The 25,207-nt window shown below is 43.8% G+C and overlaps 1 protein-coding gene across 1 annotated transcript in view; it reads left to right on the plus strand.

The window, feature by feature from the left end:
* Tap42 (immunoglobulin binding protein Tap42) overlaps window positions 1-25,207 on the plus strand; it is a 39,508-nt gene continuing 14,301 nt past the window's right edge. The window contains exons 1-7 of the mRNA XM_077706480.1: window positions 1-337; window positions 537-649; window positions 13,673-13,757; window positions 17,349-17,497; window positions 19,226-19,334; window positions 22,562-22,631; window positions 22,724-22,812. Of these exons, the coding sequence (XP_077562606.1) occupies window positions 215-337; window positions 537-649; window positions 13,673-13,757; window positions 17,349-17,497; window positions 19,226-19,334; window positions 22,562-22,631; window positions 22,724-22,812 (738 nt within the window). The 5' untranslated portion in view covers window positions 1-214. The remainder of the gene's footprint in view (window positions 338-536; window positions 650-13,672; window positions 13,758-17,348; window positions 17,498-19,225; window positions 19,335-22,561; window positions 22,632-22,723; window positions 22,813-25,207) is intronic.

Raw genomic sequence — 25,207 nt, forward strand, 5'->3', positions numbered from 1 at the left:
CGTCGTGCCTGCTTTCCTGCTTTACGCATTTTTACAACAGTTGTGTCTCATGTCTCTAGTCTAATGCAAATAAAGCTTATTTTTATTATTCATAATTGATTAGATTGAAAGTGTTATAGCTTTTAACGCAATACTACGCGCAACTGTTCAGAAAAGTTGAGTGATGCGAGACTAACCGACTAGCCATGCAGCATAAGCGCATGAATTCACAAACATGGGGGACGACAAGGGAGACGGCAGCAGTTTGAGTTCTCTAAACGAACTTTTTGATAGTGGGTTTAATACGCTTCTCGAGATTGAAAAGTCATCAGAAAGCGCGAATAACAGTTCTTATCAGGTGAGTACTTGCCACTGGTCTGCCCTGGCTTAATAATTTTGTATGGTGTTCCCAAGCAGCCCGGTGTATTTGAATTTGTCGAGATCGCATTTCCAATTTTCTCACTGCGTTGGCCCGCTTAATATATTCTAAATTTCAAGAGCAGCATTCGGTCAGTTTTCTAAGACGCATGTATGCTTGTCTCCCTTTTTGTGTTTAGGACAAAGTGCGCGCGGCAACGACACAACTGGAGAGTGCTACGCGCCTTGTCAATGAAATCGGGTTATTCAGCGACAATGAAGAAATCGACGAAGTTTCCACATGCCATCTCAAGTACAGCCTCTTATCAAGTTTTTAAGCTTTCTTTTTTCTTGTTGTTGAATAACGCACCGTAACTGTTGGCCGTAACCTTTGAAGTCTAATCTGAGACAAAGTCCTGCAGTGAAAGGTGCCGGCCGTTTTCGGTCTCCGACCTTGCACGCCATTAATGCACCTTCTAGTTATGCAACGTCCACGAACGAAATAATTTGCTTGACCTGTATCTGGATCGACTTTTAAGGTCTGTGCGTGCCAATTCACCGTTGTTTTCAACGTTACTCACCGAATGCAAACCTGTCATTTTCTCAGTGAGGTTACGCTAAACCCCATTGGTGAATAATCGATGCTGGTAACCGTATTCATTCGCCTGCACCAGACGGAATAATAAGCCTTCAGCCTCAAGTTATTTGAAGGCAGTCGGCATCTCAGCCCACGCCCTCTCACTTCTGGCTGGCGTAGACGCGAGTGGGCTGTGTAGGGATTGCAGCAGCAACTGAACGTAGCGTTTTGGTGACGTGCGCGTTTGGCCAAAGTGAAACTTGTGCTCAGAGCGATATATGCGTCATGGTGGTTGGAATGGCCAAATAATGTCTCCAGCAATCCGCTTTTGGTTGGAGCCGGGCAAACGATGCAGTCTGGGATACAGGAAAGTGTGACACCTCCATAGAGCAGGCGACATGTCTGGACTGTTGTTACTAGTCGCCTGGGTGATACAAAGATACGCACAGCTTTTTGTGTGCTAGTGTTGTACACGTCATTGATGGGTTGAACACTGTGCACTACAATTTTTTGCGATCCATAGGGGCAAACAGCGACAAAGGCTCAAGAGGAACCATCATGTATTTGTCGACTCTGCCCTAACCTACACAGTTGGTTCTGTAATTATTTTGGGTTTTAATTATCCTAAGAGCTAGCAGTGGCCATACTCAATAATGGCATTGAGCATTACGGGCACAGCAATCCTGTACGAGAATGGGGAAAAATAAGATTGGCGGGGTTCCTGTGTAAAGGTCTCCCGGATTGCCCGGTTCAAAGAAAATCCAGCTCATTTCCACCTGTCTGTGACATACTGTTCAATGCAAAATCGTGTTTGTTCGCATTAAAGGAACACTGAAGCGATTTGTAAAAATTGCGGTATTACTAGCTCAAATTGCAGTCTGGGGTTTCTCAGCCATGTTTCGACCACCCTCGCTGCGTTTATGCAACTATGGCCGTGCTCTTCTCAATTTAGGTTTAAAAATCTCCGATTACTGATAGTTGCTTGCGTGGCGGATGCACTTATTTCAACTGTCATATTGCGTATCTTGCGGTCTTTTTAGGCAGACTATACGGAAATAGCATTTTCAATAGATTGAAATTTTGAGCGCAGTCCAACACCACTCAAATTTCACCTCGACCAAATTTATTTTTAATGTGTAGTAAGTACCACCAAATTAGCTGGGACACGAGTAATAGCCCGTGAAACGCCTTGTTGATCAGTCAGAAGCATTTAAAAAAGCTCCGCCGCAGACCATGCTCTACTTGCTGGTGGATTGCGTAAACAGGCATGATGTGCCTATGACACTTTGGCCAGCCGGGGCTTCTGCCTCTGGCCAGTCGCGCAAGGAGAACCGGTCGAGCCCTGCTGCGAACGCTTCACCTATTTGCTACCCCGTGCACGCGTAGAGCTTGCGCGCAGGCTTGCTCCCAAGCTGATGGCCGTCCAGCCACTCGCTAGACGGTTGCAAATCGTTTTTATGACTGCGCTCTCCTCAATTTCGGTTTCAAACTCGCCAATTTTGGCTGGCCACTTGTGCCGTCTATGCGCATATTTTAGCTATTGTATTTTTAATCTTGCTTTCTTTTTCAGCAGACTATACGGAAACAGTGTTTTCAAGAGGTCAAAATTTTGAGTGCAGTTGGCCTTTAAGGATGCATGCTCAACTCACAATCCGGAGGCCCTGGGTTCATTTCCCGTCCAGTCCCGTATTCACATAACTATCTTTTTGACTCTGTTACTCTAATTGTATTGTTTTTGTGCTACCAGCCACAGTCACTTGTGTTTGGGAGCTGTTTCACTGCTACAGACGCCAGATGTTGGCTTTTTCACTCAATGGGCCATTTAATGCTTTTTGCATTGAAAGGCACACTTCTAGTTTCAAAGTGAGGTATAGAAACATGTTGCTGTTCGTGTAGTTGTTAATCCACTGGATGCTGCAAGCTGGTCTGAGGCGTGTAACTTTAACCTGAGTTATAGAAATGTATGCAGTGAAACTTCACTTGAACGAACTTCAAGGGACCTCAGGAAAAAATTTGTTAAAGTGAAAGTTCACTCAACTGAAACAGGTATGTTGCAGCTTGTTACCACGATTGAAATGGAACATTGGATGTTCGAATGATATTCCAACCCATTTATTTGTCATTGTGTTCGTGTGCAAGTGGATGTTCACTGTTTAGCATTTTTTGTAGAATGCAGTAATCTTTTGCTGCACCTGTGTACCTAGGCTTGCAGTGGTCATGCATTGAATCACTGTGTCCAAGCTCTCATGAACCATGAGCCTACACAAAACATCCAGTTTTCTGTCTCCGGAAAGGTGCTTTCGTTTGGTACTCATGATTAACCAGCATGCGAATGCCTTTTATTTGTGTTTGTCGGGCTAAGGCTATAGCTGTGGCAATGGCTATGAGTTCGGCTGGCTGCAAGATTATCTAGGTAGCCAATCCAGTTCAGTGTTAGAATGGATCCCCTTATTGGTCGTGCGGTGATGAAACCACGACCGGCTATATTTTGCACGGCCTGCGCACGCCGCTGCTCCCCAGCGCGCAATTTGTTTTTGCTTGTCTTGTTCTTTTTAGTTCGCCGGAGCGCCACTGCAAGCCACGGCACTGCGTTTGATCCTCAGGTCGCGGCACGGTCGCATTGACTTGCATAGGAATTGTGCTAGGGAACTGCGCGGGCCCGGTACTGTCGAAAGCCCGTGCCTGGCTCTGACCGCATGCCGTGTTCGGACGGTGTAGCACGCATTTTGTCAAATCGGGCCAAGCTCGGGCCGGGCTCGAACTTGAACAATTTTTTTTTTTTCTGTTCGAGCCGGCCCGCGAATTGAAGAATTTTTTGGACAACTTTTTTTTCTCCACTAAAGCGTATTGAAGCAGAGTTTTTCTGTGAAACGAATTGAATGGATCGACGAAAGGTGGAATATCTGTTCAATAAATGTGTAAAGAAGATTATCCCCTTTTCTCGAAATCCTTTAAATGATCCCCGCTGTGCCTTCAGTTCGAAGACTGTACGTCACAAGTCATTCGCCTAGATTCTTGAAAATATATACTCTAAGTCAGGAAATTTTTATTGTAGAGAGCTCAGTCCAAGTTTAATAGAAATTTAAATCCAATATACTTGCACTATATATGCTTACGTTTCTAGGTTGAAAACCGTAAATTTTTTTCGGGTTCATGTTTCCGACTAGGGCCGATATTTAAAAGCAGAGTGGTGGACTCAGGCTTATTTATTACATTCTGTCAAGCTAGGGCCAGACCAGGGTCATATTTTATAAAATTGTCTGGCTCGGGCCGTGTCTCCCGGGTCGCGCCGGGCCTAGAAATTGCAACAAGCGCGATGACGCGCTGCGGTGTTTTAAAAAAAAGCATTGTAAAAAGAAAGTGGTGAAAATAAAGGTGTCAAAAAAGTTGAAATAACACGACCACGCACAATTCATATAGAGCAGTGCACGGGTGTTGGAATCTCCACCTCAAAAGGTCGCGACCCCTGCGTTTCGCAAATTGAGCCGCCGTTCCGCCAAGGGAATTTCCTTTCACAAGTTCCCGTTGACCAACAATTTATCAACCGAATAATCATTTTCCCGAAGGCCATTTTAATCTTCGTAATGTAAATGTTACTACTTTCCCAAGAAGGCAACATTTTACTGCACAATGCCGCCTACGTTTTCGTAACGTAAACTTACGATGCAATTATGCTCACTGATATCTGAAACGTTCTAAGAGAGTAGCTGAACGTAAACTCATAATTGAGGTGAATATTCCCTAATGAGCTTGAAATAAAAAAAAAAAAACGGAGTAGAAGTCTATCATAGCCACAGTTACGAGTGAGGCTGTTGTCAGCGCACCACAGCAAAAATACATTTGCCCGAATATGTACAAATGCATTTGTGCGAGCCTTAGATGCATAATTAATTTTTCTCGAAAATCGCGCGCCACTGCCACTATGTTTATGTTATCTGTAAACGTGGAACTTTGCAGACCATATGGAAACCCACGGCGGGCCGTGCGTAAACAAGCGAAGTTGAGGATCAATTACAGAGCCATCTGACGGGGGCGCCCGGCGTGAGAGCGAGCCCACGTGACATTTCTGGGGACGCGCGCTCCCGTAGGAGACTGCGGCGTGAGCAGGTCGTACAAAATATAGCCGGTCGTGGATGAAACGCGGTTCTCAATGAGAAATGTGCTACAAAAAGTGTGTTGTACTTGTTGAAGTGGTCGATGTGACCTGGGAGACATGGGATGGTGCCACGGAATAAGTTCGTAGAACTGAAATGCACACTGCGCATAATTTTGTTAAACTGAAGGCCATTTGCATTAGGTTCAATGGTGGTTCAGTGTGGGATTGGAAAAAGTTCGTACTACTGAATAGCTTGTTTAAGTGACACACTCATTCAAGTGTTATTTACTGTAGTCTGGTAGGAGTGGCGCTACTGTTCATGCTGTGGAGTTTTCAGCGTCTCAAGTTCAATTGCTTGCATTTTTTTTTTGCATTCTCAGCTTGTAAGGGTATGCCACTCTTTTAGATTCATCTGGGGTTTTTACTACAAATCAAACTTATAGGGCTTGTGTTCACCGTAATCAAGGCACCTTAAAAGTGTGATAAAACCGGGTCATTTTTAAGAAAAGTTCTCCCGACGCTTCTTAGCACTAATGCGCGTAACATTCTGCTGAAGAAACTTGGCTAGGAATGATACAGGTAAGCCAAAACTTTTGACAGTTTTATTAACCTTCTAACACCCGTGCACAGGCCTAGCTTGTTAAAGGACCTTGTCGACATGCATTTTTAAAAGTTATGGTCTTGTTCTCAATACATGTGCTACGGAAATCGTTACGTTATTTCTCTCCAGAAAGGGGATGTTTGGTGTTACTTGTATGTAATAATTTTAGATGACTGTGCAGAGATGATGATATGGATTTTTGAATTCTTGAGAAAACCGTATGGTAGTTGAGGAGTACCATAACTCTTTCATTTTACATGCTTTATTGTTGTCTTTTTGTGGAAGTGCAGAAATTGTGCATTTATTTCAGCAGAATGTGTCTTTCTTTTTTTTTTTTGTCTGCATGTTTCTGACATTCAAATAGATGCATGTGGCACCTGTTGAGTTGTGATAGGCAGACTTTCTAATGAGATTATATTGGTTTCTTGCAGGTATATGGGAAGGGTTTGAGTCTGTAGCAAGCAAGGGTGGGATGGTCGCTGTGGCACTTTAGATTGACACAGCAGACTTGCATCTATGTTATCCAGTCATTCCATGTTGGAGCCAAGGACCTTGCTTGCCATTAGAAGAAACAAATTTGAAGCACACGTGCTCATGCTGACTGACTGATAGCACAGCTATTTGAACGTATGCTAAATGAACTTGCATTTATTATACCTCTTGAGTTTATTCTTTTTCTTGTATCTTTGCCCTTTCCCATCTCTTCTGCTTCTTCCTTTCCCGTCCCTTTCCTCTTAATGCCATTTCTAGCTTCTAGCCAATCCCTTGCAAAAATGTCTGCCATGTCATAGCTAGCTGGCATCTTTCTTTGTCGAGAGTACCAACTACAAAGTGAAACAGCTATCATCAGGTGACATGTTTGTTGATTGAAGTAGGCAGGAAAGAACAATCTAGCAAACTTCTGAGCCAGATTGACATGCAGGATCTCAAAATATCACACTGCGCTGCAGACTCAACAGCTCACATGGCATCATCTCTGAGATTGACCTAGTCAAAGAAACTGATTCCGACCTTCTTGACCACATATGGGATTAATGCAGGGGTGAGACAGCTGCGCATATTGCGCCTTTTTGATACAATTCCATTTTCCTGCGCGAAGGTGCTCCAAAAGCATGAAAATTGCGCCAAACTGTTCCAGAAGAGCCTGAAAGGCACGGATTTTGATGCTCATGTCAGTTCCGGCGGGGACGAAAGCCTCCCGCATCCCGGTCACCGCTTTTATTGTCGGTCAATCACAAACACAGAAATGGCACAAATAGAAAGACTGAAATGAAGCAAACGGTAGCTTCTAAAACATGATTGGCTTTCTGTCCGGGTTCGCTGAAACGGCCTTTCTGATTGGGCATCGCTGTGGCTACAAACATGGCCGCCGCCTTATCTGGCTGCTACTGCCTACTTAACGCGCTCAGTGTGCATCACGGATATTTTCCGTGGTTTATTTTACCGCTATCCACTGGGTTCCAGTCTATTCATTCTATCTGTTGTGGCTCTGAACGGTGACAACGCGTGGATGTGGTTTGACATTGGTGTGAGATTACGAGAAGTTGCGCAGCTCAAAAAAAAGTTTATCGAAATGTGGGGCCTACGACTTCGGCGTGGTTTGTCCTTGAGTGCGAAACGTGAAACTCGATGCGTGCGTCTATAATCGGGCTCATGAAGTGAACTTTTTGGCTCGTTGTGGTGTTATGAAATGCTGAGGTGTTGCTGTACTTCGAAGCACGATCGCGAGCCTCGGGGATGGAACGGTCGACATGAAAGTTGCGGGCTTTGCTGCAGCGCCGCGACCTGTTCAGGCAGCGCCCAATAGCTGCAGGACTGCATGGTTGCCATAGCATGCGACTAATAACACTTGATGTATGCGAAGTGAAATTTAATGCCAAAATTTAGGTGGCTAAACAGTAACGCTACTCAAATGACCATGGGGTGAACGTGCACCCCACAGACTGCAACGGGTAGGCTGGTTGGGCTAGGCGACCGTTAGCTCGAAGTTTCTCAACTTTTGTGACTACACTCGTTCGTACAACGCAGCCTGGGATTACAAAAATACTATTAAATTTAGCATTGAAACGGTAAAAAAAACACCCTTAAATTTGAAAATGTTAACAGCAGTTTTGTTGTCAGTGTTGTGTACAGCCGCAACACAATATCACTAGTGAGGAAAACGGTACTCTTTAAAAAATTCTCTAAAAAAATTCTTTCACGTAAGGCTGTTTCAGTGTTCAGTGTATTCAAAACTGATTGGAATGTGTACTTGACCCTTCAAATTGCTGAAGTTATGATTTTTTAAGCTCACAAGAAGATGTAAGAAATGTCCCTAGCTTCTCCAAATCAACATTCTTCTGCTCCAAAATCAAAATTTTGCTGCTCCGAAAACTGCTCCCAAATCTCTTTGGGCTGTCTCACCCCTGTTAATGCATAACTGCTGTCAAATAATAATGATCGCAGAGGATGACAACAAACTACCAACTGAAACATGATAGCTATCTTTACAAGGGCATTTTTGAACAATCAATCACTGCATGTTTCATACATTTTAGCATCCAACTAATATCCCCACCCATGGTGCTGCTTGAAATGTCAGTGATGTCGGCAGAGTGCCAACACGTGCCGCAGGTGAATAAAATGTGCAGCACATGACCACTGCTCTGAGAATTGCTAAATGAACTGGAATTTAGAAACTGGGAACAGTCTTGCTCAGCCTACTTTTGTAAATATGAAGAACTAAAAGCAGAAAATAATAACCTCAGTCACATTTCCTACCAGGACACCTTTAGGAAGCATGCTATGTTTTCTTCTAGATACACCAGTGCAGCTCGCCAGGGAGCAGAGTAGTGTCAGGTCTCGGTGGCAACCCAAAGCAGCGATACTGACTTCTACCCCCTGTATGTTGTCTTTGACAGCCCAGAATTTTCAGCACCAGGGCAGGGGGTGTAGCACTGTTGGTGCACTGATATGGGCGAGCGGAGTTATGGCGGTGTAGAATACAAAAGACTGCTGTTGGAGCTGTAACACCAAAGGAGCCAAGGGCGCTTGGCAGAAAGCACATTCCAGCAAGGTTGTGCCATGCTGATCAAGCTGACACCTATCGTCAAGGGCGAAACTAGCAGAAAAGCCATAGAAAGCTTTGCTCTAAAAAAGAAGGTGGCAGAACCCAGGTCACTCCCCATTGGCCAATTAATGCCAGGAGTTGTGGTCTAGTGCAGCGAGGCTAAAGGGGCAGGATGTGCAGTGAAATTTTGTTACGTGCGTGCAAGCTACAAAATAAGATGAATCTGTAGTGCCAGCACACAGTAGACAATATTTTCAACAATACAGGCGTTCACAGTGCAGTACAGGAATACACAGACAGTTGAAAATACCTATTCTGCGATACCCTGATACCCCCTTCTATGTGTTTGTCAAAGATTTTAAATTATTTGTATTACTTTAAAGGTTTTTTTTTCAGCCTATTTGGTGGCTCAGTTAACCCACAACTTTATTGGCCAATTTTTCTGGGGGGCATTTTTACCCTTCTGCAACCACCAGTGCACAAATGCAACCACTTAATTCTTTGTAAGATGTCACTGTGCAAATACAAAGGCTTCAATAAAATTTTTGTTTATCTGCAAATACTTCACTATATGTCATTCTGTTATCTTTTTGAGTGTCCCTGTAAGGTGGGACAAGTGCTGAGGCTGTTTTGTTTGTCCCACTGTGAATGTGTAGGAAATAGTTTGCATTAGTTGCAAAGGGGTAAATGTGTGCGTTGCACTATTTGGAGCACCATTGGAAGGTACAATGAAGTCGTGGGCAATATGCAACCTGCGACACCCCACGCCACCTTCGGCAGATACTATATGCAACACTGGGATGATCGCCGCAAGCTACCATGTTTGGTTCTGGGGCCCGCTTCTTATTTTTCAGCACCATTGAAGTAGACTAATTGCACCCTTTGTTTTAAATGAATGATTAGATTGTGTAGCAATTCTACCACACAGTGCAAATGAACAAACATGGATTTACACGGTTGAACTCTCGTTTTAGAACGCAGATCAAGAAAACCTCGCCAGAGGCCTAGTAGAGAAACGCATATACGAGATAGCTCGAATGTCTTCTCACGTGTTCACAGGTGCAACTTTATCAAGAGCTGCAAGTTTTGGTTAAAAAGAAAAAGTAATATAGGGTGAGTCCCGATAAGATTGAACAAAGGGTGGCCGGTCGAGCTCTTCAATTTGCTTGAAACTTTTGTATATCATTCCCTGATTATTCTAGTGTACAGATTCACCCACATTTCCCCCGGGAAAAATTTTGCCTAACTGCAGAATTCGGAGTGTGACAAGGTGGATTCCCATCCAAGTGCCTCAGCCAACTTTAGCGACGTCTGTCTACGAAAATATAGATTTATGAGTGACAGTTCATAAATTTTACACTCAGTTTACGCCCGGTGTACATTTCTCTGTTGTGGACAAAGATATAAATTTTTCGCAATAAAATGTCAAATTCGGCTCAGAGCTGTTTTTTTTTTTTTTTGAACTTTGAGCCTAAATGTTACAAAAAGTACTCAAGTTACAACCTTCAAATTTGCTTACATGTGCTCCTTACAAACACGTAAACAAACACGCCGAATAATATATTCGTATAAAATACGGTTAGGACGCAACAGGCATGCAAGCTTGAAGAAAAAAAACTAAAAACTGCAAGTTCAGATGGTAATATAAAAAAAAAATCTTTGATTTTTCTGAAATTTTCCTCTATAGGCCTTTACATGTACTTGCGTTATCATAAAAAACATGTTGCACCATTTTGTTCCTGGAGTACGTACAGCGCGAGAGAGGAGCTCAGCCTGCCCACCTCTCCACGACGCACTGTAGATAAGGCGACTTCCTACGGATTTGTATAAATTATACGTTTTGTATAAAAGGCAAATTATCTTTCTGCAATTGCGAGAAGATCGCGGTCTTTCACATCGTGAAAAGATGCGCAATCTTTCCTCCATCCTTGGTAGCACAGTTGTTGAAACACGTTGACTGTAGATCTACTAACTGGACCATATGGATGTTACATATTGCTCTTTGATCCGAATATGCTGCTGCACACAAGTAGCAATGGGAAATTCACATTTGGTTGTGTAGGGTGGAAGCGCTGATGTTAATAAATGGAACGTATGATTGAATGTGAAGTCTCGAAGGCTGGAAATCCAGTACTGATTTTAAATTCATGACTTGCTAATATAATCACCAAACTATTACATGGGTGTACCAGGCAAACCGTGAGCACCACAAGACAGATAGCATCCCTCGTTTTAGTCTTTTGGATCAAGGAAACTGGATGGCTTTGTGTTGAGGGGGCCGCCGCCCCCCCCCCCCCCCTTGCCAATAAACTCTATGGGTGTCCAAGTACAACCCAGTATTCCACCTGTATAAAAACATGCCACCAAAAAAGAGAAACTCTTCACGGGAAGGTTATCAGAGAACTTTCATTTGGGCTGGGAGGGGTTGCAGGACATGTAATAAACATATGGGAATCATAGAGTATTCATATTTGTGGATTATTGTTTTTTCTCTATGCTAATGGCTTCAGCATGAGGCTTCTGTTAGAAAAAGAAATCGTAGTCCATTTATTACTGTCCACGCAATATGCAGCAAGTTTTTCCGGAAGAAAAAAAATTTAGTTTGAACAGAAAAATTCAGTTTTGCATTTCGTATATTTTTAACATTTATTGAAGCAGGTGTTATCTGTATATTGCTTAGCTTTTCACTGGGTTAGACAACAATCATCCATAGTTTGTTTTGCAAGAAAAGCCAATGATAAGCTATCCAATAGCTGACGAAGCCTTTAGGAACAGTGGCTGAAGAGTCCACACATGTAGTTATATTTATTAAATATTGCAATAAGCACATGAATTAATAGATAAAGCGAGAGTGGACCCGCTGGGTAATTTTGTTGCTTTTATGCATTGATGAATGAAGTACCTAGGTAATAAGTGATGAACTTCGGGCTGTAAAGCCTCTCCTTTCACAGTTGCTTCATCAGGCATGGCGAAAAGAACATACAAACATTAAGGCTGTCCAGGCTCTGTTATGTTGAAACATGCAAAAAGTGTGCATGTTTTCAGGGTAGGCTCACTTTCCACAGTCTCACTACAGCAGTGCTGCCCTGTTCCCAGGGGTGCTGTATTCACGTTGGTGCAATAGTGGTTGCACACCATACAGCACAGACATTTGATTGGGAGCTACTGTAATGCCTACTGCTGCGAAAAATTGCACCCAATGCACAAATTAGCAAGCTGTATTAAAAATATACAGTTGAATCTCGTTAAATTGTACCCGCATAAGCCGTAGTCTCTTTTTATACATAGTTACGCCGAATCTCCTACTTGGTTCCCCTTTGAAGGGGTACTGACAAAAAATTTTGAAGGCGAGATAACTTCGGAGATAGACTGGTGTGAACACACATACATCATCTGCAAGATATCAGCGGCGAATACAGCCTAGAACATATTTAAAATCAATTTTAAAGTGTACGAAACGCAACCGAGCAGCCAGCAGAGGACCACGCGCAATCGACATACCGTGGATATTGTGTAAATAAACAACATCCAAACACGTCACGAGTTTGTGTTTGCCGCTTTCGCACTGCCGGCATTTTTTGCCGGCTCACCGCTCCAATAGGAGGACGGAGCTTCTGCTCTCGAGAACAAACGACCCGATCGTTCGCGGCGGAGGCGCCGTGATTTCGTCGGCTCATCGGGCAGCTGGCCGCAACCAAGGTTCTACAGCGATTCCAGGCACTCTGTTTTTATTACTTTTTATTTACATTGGATGCGAAAACGCGCCGGAGACACGAAAAGCCCACTGAGCGAGCCGCACGGTCGCTGTGGAGGCGGCGGCCACGGCGGCGAAGTGGTGCAGGCCGGCGCAGGTAGCTCGAGTGATAGCTTGTTACCGCTGCACGAAATTGTACCCTTGTCCCAACCATGGCAGCTTATATGAGAAAGGAGTTAATGATGCGATGGCGGGTTGCATTAAGAAATGTCATCTGCACCGCTTACCAGAGCGGCACTCGAATATCCGCCGCAGTGCTAAGCCGAACACATGTAGGCAGACACATGTAGGCGAACACATGTAGGACCTGTAGGCAGACCAGCCGGCTGCTCCCAGCACGCGTCTTGCCACCCACCGTCTCAAGCGACGCGTGTCGTTCTTTAGCTGCGGTAGCATTTGCATTCGCAGCGCCTGCGTCACGTCCACGGTGGCTTTTTAATTAAGCGGCTCACGAGATCAGTACGTGGGGGCATTCGCAGAAACTGCCGGCAATGAGGATTCGACAGTGCTACGGCAGCGCTGCTCTGTGATATCCCTCCGACGGTCATGTGGTCAGCTTTGTTCACACAAAATTCATCGTTTCGCGGCACCTGCTGAAACCAAAACTGCGACTGCTGCATTGAGAATGCCTCGAATTAAACAACCGTTGCTCCGACCTGTCGACGCAGCAAGAGCTCGCGTCCAGGGGCCAGGAGCTATTGGACTCATATGGGACTCGTGACTAGGGTTCCACCCCGTCTGACGCCTGCGAGCGTCACCTGAAATGGGCTCAGCGAAAGTTGTTTCTCTCTCTGCACGATGAAGCAAATGAGGTTTCTACAGGTGATAAGTAGGTCACTAGGCACTTATCACAACAACAACAACAAAAAAAAAACAATATGCAAAATTTTTGTGTCAGTGCCCTTTTAACCTAATGCATTCGGATAAACTGTAGTGCCGGTTAGTACGTACTTTTATTCCGGTCCCCGTCAGTTACGGTTTAACGAGGTTTCACTGTATAGGAATCACCTGTACCCTACAAGCTTGAATGTTTCACAGTGCTATACACAGAAGTTGGCTTATGGGCCTTTCTGGCTATAACATTGCCAAGATCAGATTAGTTAGCTAGGGTTGGGGGGCTAGCATGTGGACTAATCGATGTGTTAGCACTTGGAACATGCACCACTGATAATCTGCCCAGCGAATGCCCACTGTGCAACAGCTCTGCATAATTTGTGCCACTTCTTAGGCACTTTGTGCAACCTGTTTTTATTTTTCAGGTTCCTTTTGCTGCCCGCACTGCTGGGATCTCTGGCACAAAAGAGGACTACAGTTGACAGAAGTGAAGTCCTGCAGCTGTCCGAGGTATGTTGGAAAATAATACCCCTGCCAGACGGCAAATTTAATGTCATTCCCATCGAATGTCATTCGTTCAAAATGACATTTGTTTGTAGTCACATGAGAAAATGTAATGGCATTCGATCAAAATGACATTAGGAAGCTAATGAGTTTGCAGAACCCATTCGACTACGTTCTGCCAGCAAATGTATTATCTCGACACCAGAGACTCATTGGGAATGCTCACCCAGTACAGATTACTAAAGCGTCACGAGCATTCTAATATATTTACATGCGCATAATTTTTCATTCATTTATTTACTGATATAAAACAAGCTGAATACAGTTATAACAAAGCAAATTAGGCTACCACGGTAGCCTCAGCCAATGTGGTGGGCGCCAGTGGCCATGTTTGTTTATAGGCTCCGTGCTGGTGTGACGGCAGTGTTCAGTAAGCTGCTGCAACTATGCTTAAAGTGCATTCCTAAGTACAGTAACGGTATTTAACCTCTTTTCTCTGTTTTTGCAAACATTGAAGGGCTTACTACAATATTTTCTCTATGCCTTCATTTCCAAATGACATTAATTTTGGCCACTTAGCAGCACCTGAAAAAAAAATGGCATTAAGTCGAGGGAATGGGAATTACATTAAATTTGCCTGTGGCTGGGCTATTACAGGAACAACAGGAAAAAAGCCTGCCCACACTGAAATACGCGTGAATACAGATTTAGTTGAACAGCCTATCATAAGCAGTATAGAATGTAGCCTGCAAGCGTTGTTATGCACTGCACACGCGCTTTGTTATGAGCCACAACGTTAAGAGCTTAAATTTCATTGCTGATGCAGTTAATGTGTGTAGGGTTGTCTGAAAACTCCTTTCATTTGGTGTCTCTTTCACAATCATGCTGTTTTGATCGTGTACTGAAATCATTTCTCTATTGCTTGCTTTAAAGGGACAAACAACCATTTTTTATGGAGTGCATGTCCTCTGCTCATATGGAAACCAGCGTTTTATATGGTGAGGTAACCACAAGGAATGTTTAAATAAATTGGTGAAAATAATTTTAGTTTGGCACTAAACTCTCTTTGAAAGTTGGTGCCATGTAGTCTCTAAATGGGACGCTACCATATGTATACTCCAAACAACTCCGTCAGTTTTCATGTGTCATTCAAAAACTCCATAAAGGAACAGGAAAGACTGCATTTTGTTGTTGTTTTAGCCGGGGACAAGTTTTTAAATACCTCTTTTCATCTCGTGTACTGTTACAACTATGTTGCCTCACGGCCCACTGTCATGGTTACCAGCATTCATTTTGGCAGCATTTGTGTGGCTGGTCGATCTGCAAATTCCACTTTCAAGCATTCAAGGGCCGTTTTAGGAAAACCCTTTTGGTTCAAGCTGTTTTGAGCGATGCCCTTTCGTTTGGGATAGGAAGCATATACTCCACAAAAATCGGTTGTCTGCCCCTTCAAGAATGGTGTTGTTAGCTGACAAAAACCATTTGATGTTGTGTTGAAACTGATTCCTTAGTTTGGGGGGATGCTATATTATGAAGGAGCATTGGCCTCCTTACTGTTTGTGATCTTCAGTGGAACCATATATATGAAGCATATCTTTGCGGACCCAAGCAGGCGTAGCAGTGGCAATTTTTGTGGCATCATTGTTTCCCTTTCCATTTTTGGGCTGATTTAAGCCAGTTTCAACAGTTGCTATAACAAGTGAAATATATGGGCATACAGTCTTCCTACTGGTAGTGGTGAAAATACTCATATATGGTACTATTTTGTCGTTTTTGTGTACCTATATATAACCTTGGCACGTAAGGTTAAAATGTAGGGACCTAGCAGAGGTTTTCTCTATTCTGTTTATTAAAAAATACGCATGAAAGTCAATGACAGTTTGCCCTTGCATCTCTAATGCATTTGTGCTTTTGCCAAAGGCGGCTCATTCGTCTAATTGATGTTGTGCGCTATATCTGCTTCTGCTTCCATGAAACAACTGCATGTGTAAGGGTGCTTTTCACTTACCCGCGTGTGGTTAGCACCCAAAGAAACTGGTGTATCAGGCTGAAAAAGATATGGGGAGATAAACATTACTTGGTCAAAGCAGCGCCCAGTTGTTGAAAACTGTGGGTGCGTCCCAATTTACCTTTTAGACGGCTTCGTTGCTGTGTTCGCGGACATTCTGCCGTGTTAAGTCCCATTCCAATTTGAACGGAGCCGTCAACAATGACTGCTTCGCGGAGACAGCATTGAAGTCGGCAATGAAGCAGGCTACCTTCCTGTCTAAACTAACAAGTGACACCAGCACCACCTTTTTCGTATTAATGTTGTAAAAACTAGCTTGTTCTTTTATTGAAATATTTTGTATAATTTACTAGTTGTGCGGTGTTTAATTTTTGAATCGCGCATTGTTTATATTAACCTTTTATGACCGGTTGTTGCAAATTATCATCACACCACTTTTAAGTCGCGCAACCAGAACAAATAATCGGTAGCTGTCGTACCCACACTCAGACGGAGTCTACACAAGGATGGCAGCATATAGCAGAAGTATGATCATATACCTCCCATTCAGTAAAGTTCTGACTGCTGTCATATCTCCGATTTATGCCATTGATCACCGTTCATCTGTTGTCATTAATTGAAACTCAGTATTTACTAAATGAATATATTTTGGTTGCTAAAAAAATGTCACACAATAGGTACTTCATTTAATAACACACAGTGTTGGCATAAATAATTTGTTCGTGAAGAAAATAACCATGCATTGGTTTAATATGACCACTTGTTATGTTGTCGTGTCACAGTCATAGCTTTGTTCCTAAAACCCCAGCATGTGTAAAAGTTCTGTGTCTTCCTTCTAAGCAGTCTAGAAAACACGATAGCAAAGAAAGTTTTTTCATGCCTTGCGCTGAATTCAGGCTAGAAGAGGTTGATAATGCTAATATTATTAACGAAACCTGCGGCTTGCATTTGTCAAAATGTCTGCTGTGAGGTGACCACTGTGCCATTCCAATTCTTCTTCTTTTAAACAGCTAATTAGACTGCTTCATAAGAGTTCTATTAACCCTTTAACTGCCACTACCGAGATAACTCGTGAAACCACCCTCGCGCACCCCGAGTGTACTCTTGTTGCTTTTTAAACTCGATCCCGAGACAACTCGTGCGAAAAAACAATTGCATTCATGTCTCGCCATCTATGGAGACATGAACACATAGAACTTGTAAAGTAAATTTTAGACAACAGATGAAGCTCACGCTTTTACACCCGCGAACCAACTTCCACGGAACGAACATGAGAAAAATACCCGGCAAGGGGTGAGGAGCAGTCAGAAAAAAACCCGGCAGTGAAAGGGTTAAGCTGTCCGCAAATTGGAACGCAGCCTCTGTAAGAGTTGCCATATGCTGATGGGAAGGCCAGTGCATGGCCTGCTAGTAGGGATAATGCAGTGAGCGTGTGGGAGATTGCTTTGGTGTTTTGCCTGGCTGGGGCCAAGTTGTACTGAGCAATGAACGAAATTTTGGAAAGCGCATGCATAGATAGGAAGGGGTTATGCGCACTACACGACGTCTTCTGAAATTGGAGTGGCTCGTCGTGGACCTTTTTTTGCCAGGTTTACTTTCGCGACTTCCTGACCCGTTGTCGCCAGTATGGTATCACCAGCTATGAGCTCCCTGAGGCAAAGGAGGACGATTCCCCTGATGATAAAGCAAACTCCGGCCCGAAGAAGTCGGAAACGGACAGCCTCCTGGATGCCTGCAGGTTAGAACTGCGCTCATTACTGCTAAACTGATCCGGTGTGCTTTTTCCTCATCTCTTTTGTGCGATGCTGCCATTCCAAAAGTGCTGAAGCAATGGGTTTTTTTTTTTTTTTTCTTCTGGAAACTTTTGCTGTGAAAACTCTGGGCTTGCAAATTTGGCCATTAATTTTGTGGCTGTATTATATACCTTTCACTGCCAGCGGTCTCTGTTCAAGGTTCGGTTTTAGCCATATGCTTTGCCTTTGGCGTATTAGGGCAGTCAAAAAATGAGTGAGTTGTTGTCTTTTGTTAATGCCAATGTGTGTGTGTATGTATATGTATAGTGCAGTAAAAGCTCGTTAATTCGAACCACAAGGGGATGCCATCTGAGTTCGAACTAATGAAAGCGAACAATAACAGTACACTGCAATTGGGAAACAGTAGGTCATGTCGATACTTTAGTGCTTGAAAGAGCCCGTGATTGCGTGCTGCTTTTTTTTTTTTCCCTAAAAGCGACGTCAGCACTTTTTGCTCTAACAAACGAATGTAGTGTAAAGCCTCATCTTCACTTTGTTCAAAACTGAAGAAAAAACGGGCGGTGTTCCATCCGACCTTGACCTCTTAGCACACGGCCGCACTACGCTTCATCCTAGTCCCCCTTGTCGTCATTGGCGGCGACAGGTTCTGCGCTTCTGACCTGAGCACCACACACACCACTGTGCTGGCGTCCCCGTCGACGTAGTTCGCAAAGAATGTGCCTTCAAAAATGTCCACCATGGCGGATTGAGATTGGTTTCATTTTATTTTGCCTTCTTCGTTCCACACACCCTCGTTTGTTGGTGTGAGGTGCGTTTCTGTGGCCCTGTGCCAGGCTTTAAGGCGCCAATGTGTTGGCGCATGGTTCGGATCATGCGTGCCGGGACCCAGTCAGGTTTGAATTAACGGGCTTCTTTATACATAGACTTCTATGGAGACATGGCCGCACCAAATCATACAGTTCGACTTATCCATAGCTTCGAACTATTGAAGTTCGAATTAACGAGCTTTTACTGTGTTATATGTGAGAATGAGCAGCAAAAGTAATAAATTGTGAGCACAATCGATTATGCGACCAAACTGATCGTCGGCAGTGAAAGGTGGGATCTTTCAGCTAAAACAGTAAACCATTTAGCCTCCAGTGTCCTTAAGCTTCCTTTTGTACCCAACTTATAGCAAATTAGAAACCCAAATGAATGGTTTTTTGGGGCTTTGACTTCATAAGGCTGCTGTAGCAAGTTAGTGAAGTTTCAATGCGATTTCGTGCCTATCAGCATAAATAATGTGGCAAATTCATCTTATGCTGCTGCCCGGAAGTTTGTAGTGCCTTGGGTGGCCATTTTTCTAGCTCTCCGTCAACAGCCGTGTGGAACGTGCATGTACAGAATAAATTATTTAAACTTTCCATTTTACGGTGTCGTGGTGCGTTCCCTCATGTGATGTCTCGGCCCCGAGTTGCCACTCGTCAGTAATGACTTTATTTTTCTTGTGAATGGTAAATTACAAGGAAAGAAGTTAAATTCAACCCTTTGAAATCGTGAATTTTCATTTGTGGTTTATCTATCTCAGCAATTTTCAACGTTTTTGGCACCGGGCCATTTGTTTATCGATGCCACTCGCTTTCAAATTTGTTTTGAGATTTCAAAGCGTTTGACTGAACTCGGCAAGCCTGCTGTATGCTGACCAGGAATGCTTGAATTTCAATCCTGTACAGGAAGCGGAAAGAGAAGATTGCCCGATTTACCCAGCAGAAGGCTATGGAGGAGCGGCAGCGGCAGCTTAAAGACCTCATCGCCAATCCCACTGCGGATGACGAACTCCAGGTATGCGAGGCAGTGGATAAGCCACTACAGGGTCTAGCCTTGGTCCTCACGTTCAGTTTGTGAACTTGCGTGTTGGGCACAACTGTGTTGTTTTAGATGTACCAGATGAGGCCAGACGTATTATACTATCGTGATAAATTGTAATACAAACAACGGAGCGCGTGGCTTTCAATACATGCCGCACATCCTGGTGACAGGCCACGTATGCGCAGTGCGAACAGATTATGAGAGTTTGTGTCCAACGTTGATATGGAAACACCATCGTTCAGCGTGTGAGCGTTTTGGTTTGTCTTCCCGCGGCGCACGCTCATGCAAGCATTATCCAACTTCGTTGCTGTGATTAGGGAACACGGCGCACGCAACTATATTCCTTTATTTTTTATTTCGTGCTGAGCGCATAATGGATGATGGAAATACAACGGTCTTTCTATATCAAGGTTGGTCACGAACTCTCGTAACTTGTTCGCACTGCGCGTATACGCACCCCGTCGCCAGGATGCGCGGCGTGTACTGAAAGCCACGCGCTGCATTGTTCGTATTTTGATTTATCACGATAGTACACAGCTGAGGAGAGTGGGGAGGGTGGCAGGCTTTGTAGACATCCCAAGATGGTGAGCGGCTTCACCGAAATTGACATCGGTGCCTCTCCTGAGTATTTCCTCTACACAAGGAATGATGCTAAGGTTTGGCAAGATTTACATGATACTAATCCACATTGGATTAGATCCACGGTGCCTATATATTATGAAGGCACCTTCTGTCCACAGATAATCCTGGCAGGTAAACTGTGAAAATGAACAAGAAAGTATTTCCGAGGTACCTTTTTACTCGAGGCATTCTGAATCCTCGCTGGTGCCTGTTTCAGGCAAAAGGAAAACTGTGTGCCGATGCTTTACGTGGAAACAGAAGCAACCCTAACTGGATCATAGCATCGCAAAGACCTAATCTGGGTGTGTGCTAGACCTTTGAAGTTTTTTTTTTAATGGGTGAAGATTGCAATTATGTGCATCCCAGGATTTTTTTAGCAAGCTCTAGAGAACCAAAGCAGTTTGTGAAAAATAAAACTTCATCTTGTTCCCAATTAACGTAGTAGTCACCAAAGATCACAGGCGTAGTGACGGGGGGGGCTTATGGGGCTTCGCTCCCCTTCCCAACCCCCCGAAATTTTGTCGCGCTGTCATGCATAACGACCAAGGTTCGCCATGCATGGCGACCTGTGTCGGAAACCATCCTAGGATTTTCTCTAGAACCCCAGGAATCCTGTTTGGAAAGCGCGTCTACTCTCCCTTGAAGGCCCGTTTCCCTTCTGGCATGCCCAACTCCTTTGCAAGGCTTTCATCCACGGGGGAGTTCTGCGAGCTCGTGTTCCGTGACACAATAAAAAGTCGCTGCTCAGGACAAACTATGGAAGGTTCACGGGCAAAACCGCAGGCCTGGCTGCTTCAGTAACTCCATGCAACCAGAGCCACCACGGGAAACCAGTGTGCTGACTACTTCCGTCTACACCTGCCCATTCTACATGGTGCGAATTTACCTGCAAATTTGAGCCATTTGTGCGGCAGAACGATTTATTGCCACAGCTTAAAAAATAGGTTGTTTTGCTGCATGAACGATGCTGCAGCAGTGAATGCGCAGTAAATTCGCACTGTGTGGAACGGGGTTTCTGTATAAGCCTGTTGTTGTGCACTGTTGCCAGTGTCACTTGCCATATTTATTCGATTATAAGGCGGGGGTGCAGTTTGGGGAGTAAAAAATATCGCTATATATATATATATATATATAAACTGAGCTTCGAATATAAGGCAGGGTCTGACTTTGAGACTACAGGTTTTGTAAAAAAAACCTCGCCTTATATTCGAATAAATTTAGTATGTTGTCCTGATCAAAATGTAATCTTTTCACTTCTTTCACCACAACTGTACATTTTGATGTATTTTTTGTGTGAATGATTTTGGGGCAATTATCTGCAGTACGCGACAGTTGACAAGCTGCTTCTCTGCAATATTTTAGCATAGAAGGCAGCGGTGCCAAGATTTGTTCCTAACGTTGCATGTGTGCAAAAATGAAAAAAAAAAGTTTCTTGGATAACAAAGCGACTTTAAAATTTGACGTACACCCACAAGTTTGTTCCGTGCTTTTCACATTTATAATATCCGCTCCATACTTTGTTAGTTTTCGGTGAATTAGTTTCGCACTTCCAAGTTTTTTGTTTCTATTTTTGTTAAGCATATATGTTTATATTTGTTCTACATTTTCATATTTCTTTAGGTGTTATTTCTTGTGCAGACAAGACAGAAAATTGTAAGCAGTGATAGTAATTCTGCTCTAATTCTCGGAACATGCAAATAAATTTTTTTATGAAATATTTTATTTTTCTTGTTCTTGCAAGTAAATAGTTAAAGTTAATAGTTTTGTATGTTATCAGTTAATAGTTATGTATTTATTATACACATTCTTAATCCCTTCAAAAACCATATGGAGGTCGAGGGGCAACCTCAGCACCCCCCCCCCTAGCAAAATTTCTGGCTACGCTCCTACCAGAGGTGGCTGCCTTTTGGTGTGGTGGGGGCTTTGTTTAGTGACGTTGGCCCGAATAGCATTTTTGTGGCAGCTATTCATAACTGTTGAAGCCTATTTTATCTTTGTGAAATTCAACATCGCCTGCTGCCCGAGTATGTCGGTCACAATTCCAGTATCGAATTTGATTTTGCCCAATATGTTGAAGATCCCCAGGTGGTCAAAATTAATCCGGAGCCTTCTATTACGGCATGCCTCATCGCCTGCATTGCACCGGCGCGTTAAACCCTACAATCAATCAATCGATTTTGCCCAATATTGTATGCTGTTCTGCCTTCCCATTGTGAACTCGCCGGGCCTGTGAATGGGGTACTCATTACCTAGGAGTGCCAGACTTTGTTCATCTACAAATGCGCCAGATTCTTGACAATCTGGGGCAGTCATTACAATACTGCCTCTTGCAGTGGGAAAGTGAGTTTCACAGCTTTGTGGCACAGCTTTTGTCCACTTTCACTAGAAACTCCCCCACTAGCAGTATTTGCATCTTGTTCTAGGCAGCAGCACCACTCTGTCTTGCGCAAAGGGCATTTGCCCGTTGGTATCCAGAAGTGTGTACTTCCAGTGCATCCTGTTCCTTGACTTGCATCTGTTTGCACTTCAATCCATTCATTTGAGCAAATGCTGAAATGTGCTGCTTTGTTGTTTTTCAGAGGGAATACTACATCGTTCTACTTAAATGGTGGGTCAACAACTCCATAGAAGAGCTGCGAAGCATTGAGGGTCAGTGTGGTCATTTTTCTCTTTCTGTGTGTTCCTCTGTTGGGGGGGAACCAAAGCCTGAACTCATTGGAATTCTTGTTTATGAAATCCAGAGGAAAAACCCATACTGCAATACATGGCGGATATGAAAGCACAAGGGAAGCCCACGCACGATCCCTCAAAGCAGCAGCAGCAAAAAAAGGTGAGCCCCTTCGTTACCATGTGCATTCCCCCTTTTTTTAGTTTTTTATTATATTGCTGTATGCCTGGTATGTCTTTACATAACCGTCCCTACTTACGCTGAAAGAAAAACTATTTGACGAATAGTGCACAATTTTCTAAGTCTGCTGGAGCCGAACAAGAAAAAAAATCTTATTTCAAAGAATCACCAGTGGCAAACTAGTTCTTCAAGGCATCCTAAGAGATACTTTAGGTGTCGTTTTATTCATGTGCTTTATACTTTGTGAATCCAGTCAAACTACAAATATTAGAATATCTCATGGAAGTAAACTTCATGAGATAGGTTAGGGAAGAAAAAATATTTAGAAATCATCCTAGAAAGCTTCCTTCATTTAATATTGTCTCGTCCATCTGTTCCTGGTATTTCATTTTGTGCTTTCTTGAAGGTCGCACTAGGCTATGAGAGGCTACATAAACATTAATATGCACACATGTGCACAAAAGGTGTTGAAAATCAGTTCGTAATGGAAACAAGCAAGGGTATTGTGCCTGTACTTATTTTGTATAGACGGTATTCATTGAAAAGTTTAGCGGTCAATTTCTTCGCTTGGCAACACTGGAAACGGCCACAGACATGGCCGATGCGCCACGGACACGGCGCAGCCCGGGCCACTGCGGCCGCACGCTGGAGAAAAAAAAGACACCGGCGTGCGTCATCTGCTTCGTTCCAATCCGATTCTAAACTGTGGCGCCAACAGAGATGTTATTAATCGCACTCACATTGAACTCGAGGCAATACTTTGCGTTCGCTGAGGTAGAGTTTGTAACGGAAACACAGTCATGTGTTTCACAGTCGTGCTTAGCAAGGACAAGTACCGCCATCCCACGGAGCCCGACGTAACGAGTGACTGCGCACACACACAGTTGCATGGAGGACGAGAGGGGTGCCTGATCTGCGGGCCGTGCGCACAACGTCGCCTAGCAACAGACGCTTGGCCACAGATATGGCGGCGCACACTTGGTTGCCTGCATGCATTCCACGCAATTGAATACCGAGGATACGCAGGTCATAAAACGTAACGGTGCAGTACGAAACAGCGGCAATGTGATACGGTAGCATACCTGCCAAGTTTTATGATTTTGTCGTAAAGGGCCCAGTTTCTGGCACATTTGTGCAAGTATCGTAACGACAACTATATTTTTACAATTTTTTACACTTTGGCATTTTTCTATTTGGAACTTGGCGTGATTTTAAACTATATGCGGTAAACACACTAAGAGCATTGAAAAATATCTTTTTGGTAATTTTAGGATTCTGTAGAGAGAAGAGCTCAGTGGCTAAGGCGTTGCCGTTGCGCTAGTGAGCACGAGGTCGCCGGTGCGATTCCCGGCCGCGGCGGCCGCTTTTCTGATGGAGGCGAAAAGCAAAAACGCCCGTGTGTGCGAGATTTCGGCGCACGTTAAAGATCCCCAGGTGGTCAAAATTAATCCGGAGCCCTCCACTACAGCGCGCCTCATCGCCTGCGTTGCGTCGGCGCGTTAAACCCTGCAATCAATCAATGTAGAGAAAAGAGACGACCGTTATTTCTGTTTAGAAAGGTTTGATATTTTGCTGAAATCTTTGCTCATACCTATTTTTTTGTGCACAGAAGACAACTTGTTACTTAGGTCACAATTTTAGGTCCTTGCAAAAATAAATGGTTAGCAGCATGTCAAGACTGCATGTACAAAGGCGCCAATCAGTTGTACGTAGATGCTAGTGCCCTAACAAGCTTGCGTAGTGTTCTTAAACGGCATTTCTTTATGTGACTGAGGGCCTGGGTGAACCTCCCATCATGCAAAGTAATGGGTTTCTTAAAATTCCTCACAGTAAGGACTTAAATACAATACGGGGGGAATTTTCTGACACGAAAACGAGGGGAAAAAAATTTTAAAATGTATTGTGAGTGATGCCAACTTGGTATAAACATTTATTTGTCCGCATTTCGTGATGCTGAAATCACCCAAGCATCAATTCCTACGTTTTCAAGCACTTCTGCAAGGTCTGCCCTGATGTAAAGCAAACCTGCCTGCTTCGGAAAATTCAGTACTTGCTCGGTTGTTAGAAAATTCACAGAATCTTTATTTACTTCGTAACCTTTCTTCCTTGGCTTGTCGCTACGCTGTATGTACAGCTGCCCTCACACTTAAAACGAATGACAATGACAAAACGCGTGGCTTCGACTGCTGCCAGCGCCATGATGCGAGATAATGCTCCCATAATGCATTGCGAGATAATGCATTGGGTGCAAGATAATGCTCTCGGTATGCTTGTGGCAGCTGGGGATGATAGCTGGTGCACGAACTGATTTGGCTGCTTTTTGACGAAGACATCTCTGCAATTTCAGCTCGCGGATGCGCTTTAGCAAACGTGCCGT

Source organism: Haemaphysalis longicornis, unplaced genomic scaffold (assembly GCF_048455015.1).
Source record: "Haemaphysalis longicornis isolate Haplotype H1 unplaced genomic scaffold, Haemaphysalis longicornis Haplotype H1 scaffold_4, whole genome shotgun sequence".
In the NCBI taxonomy this organism is placed as follows: Eukaryota; Metazoa; Arthropoda; class Arachnida; order Ixodida; family Ixodidae; genus Haemaphysalis; species Haemaphysalis longicornis.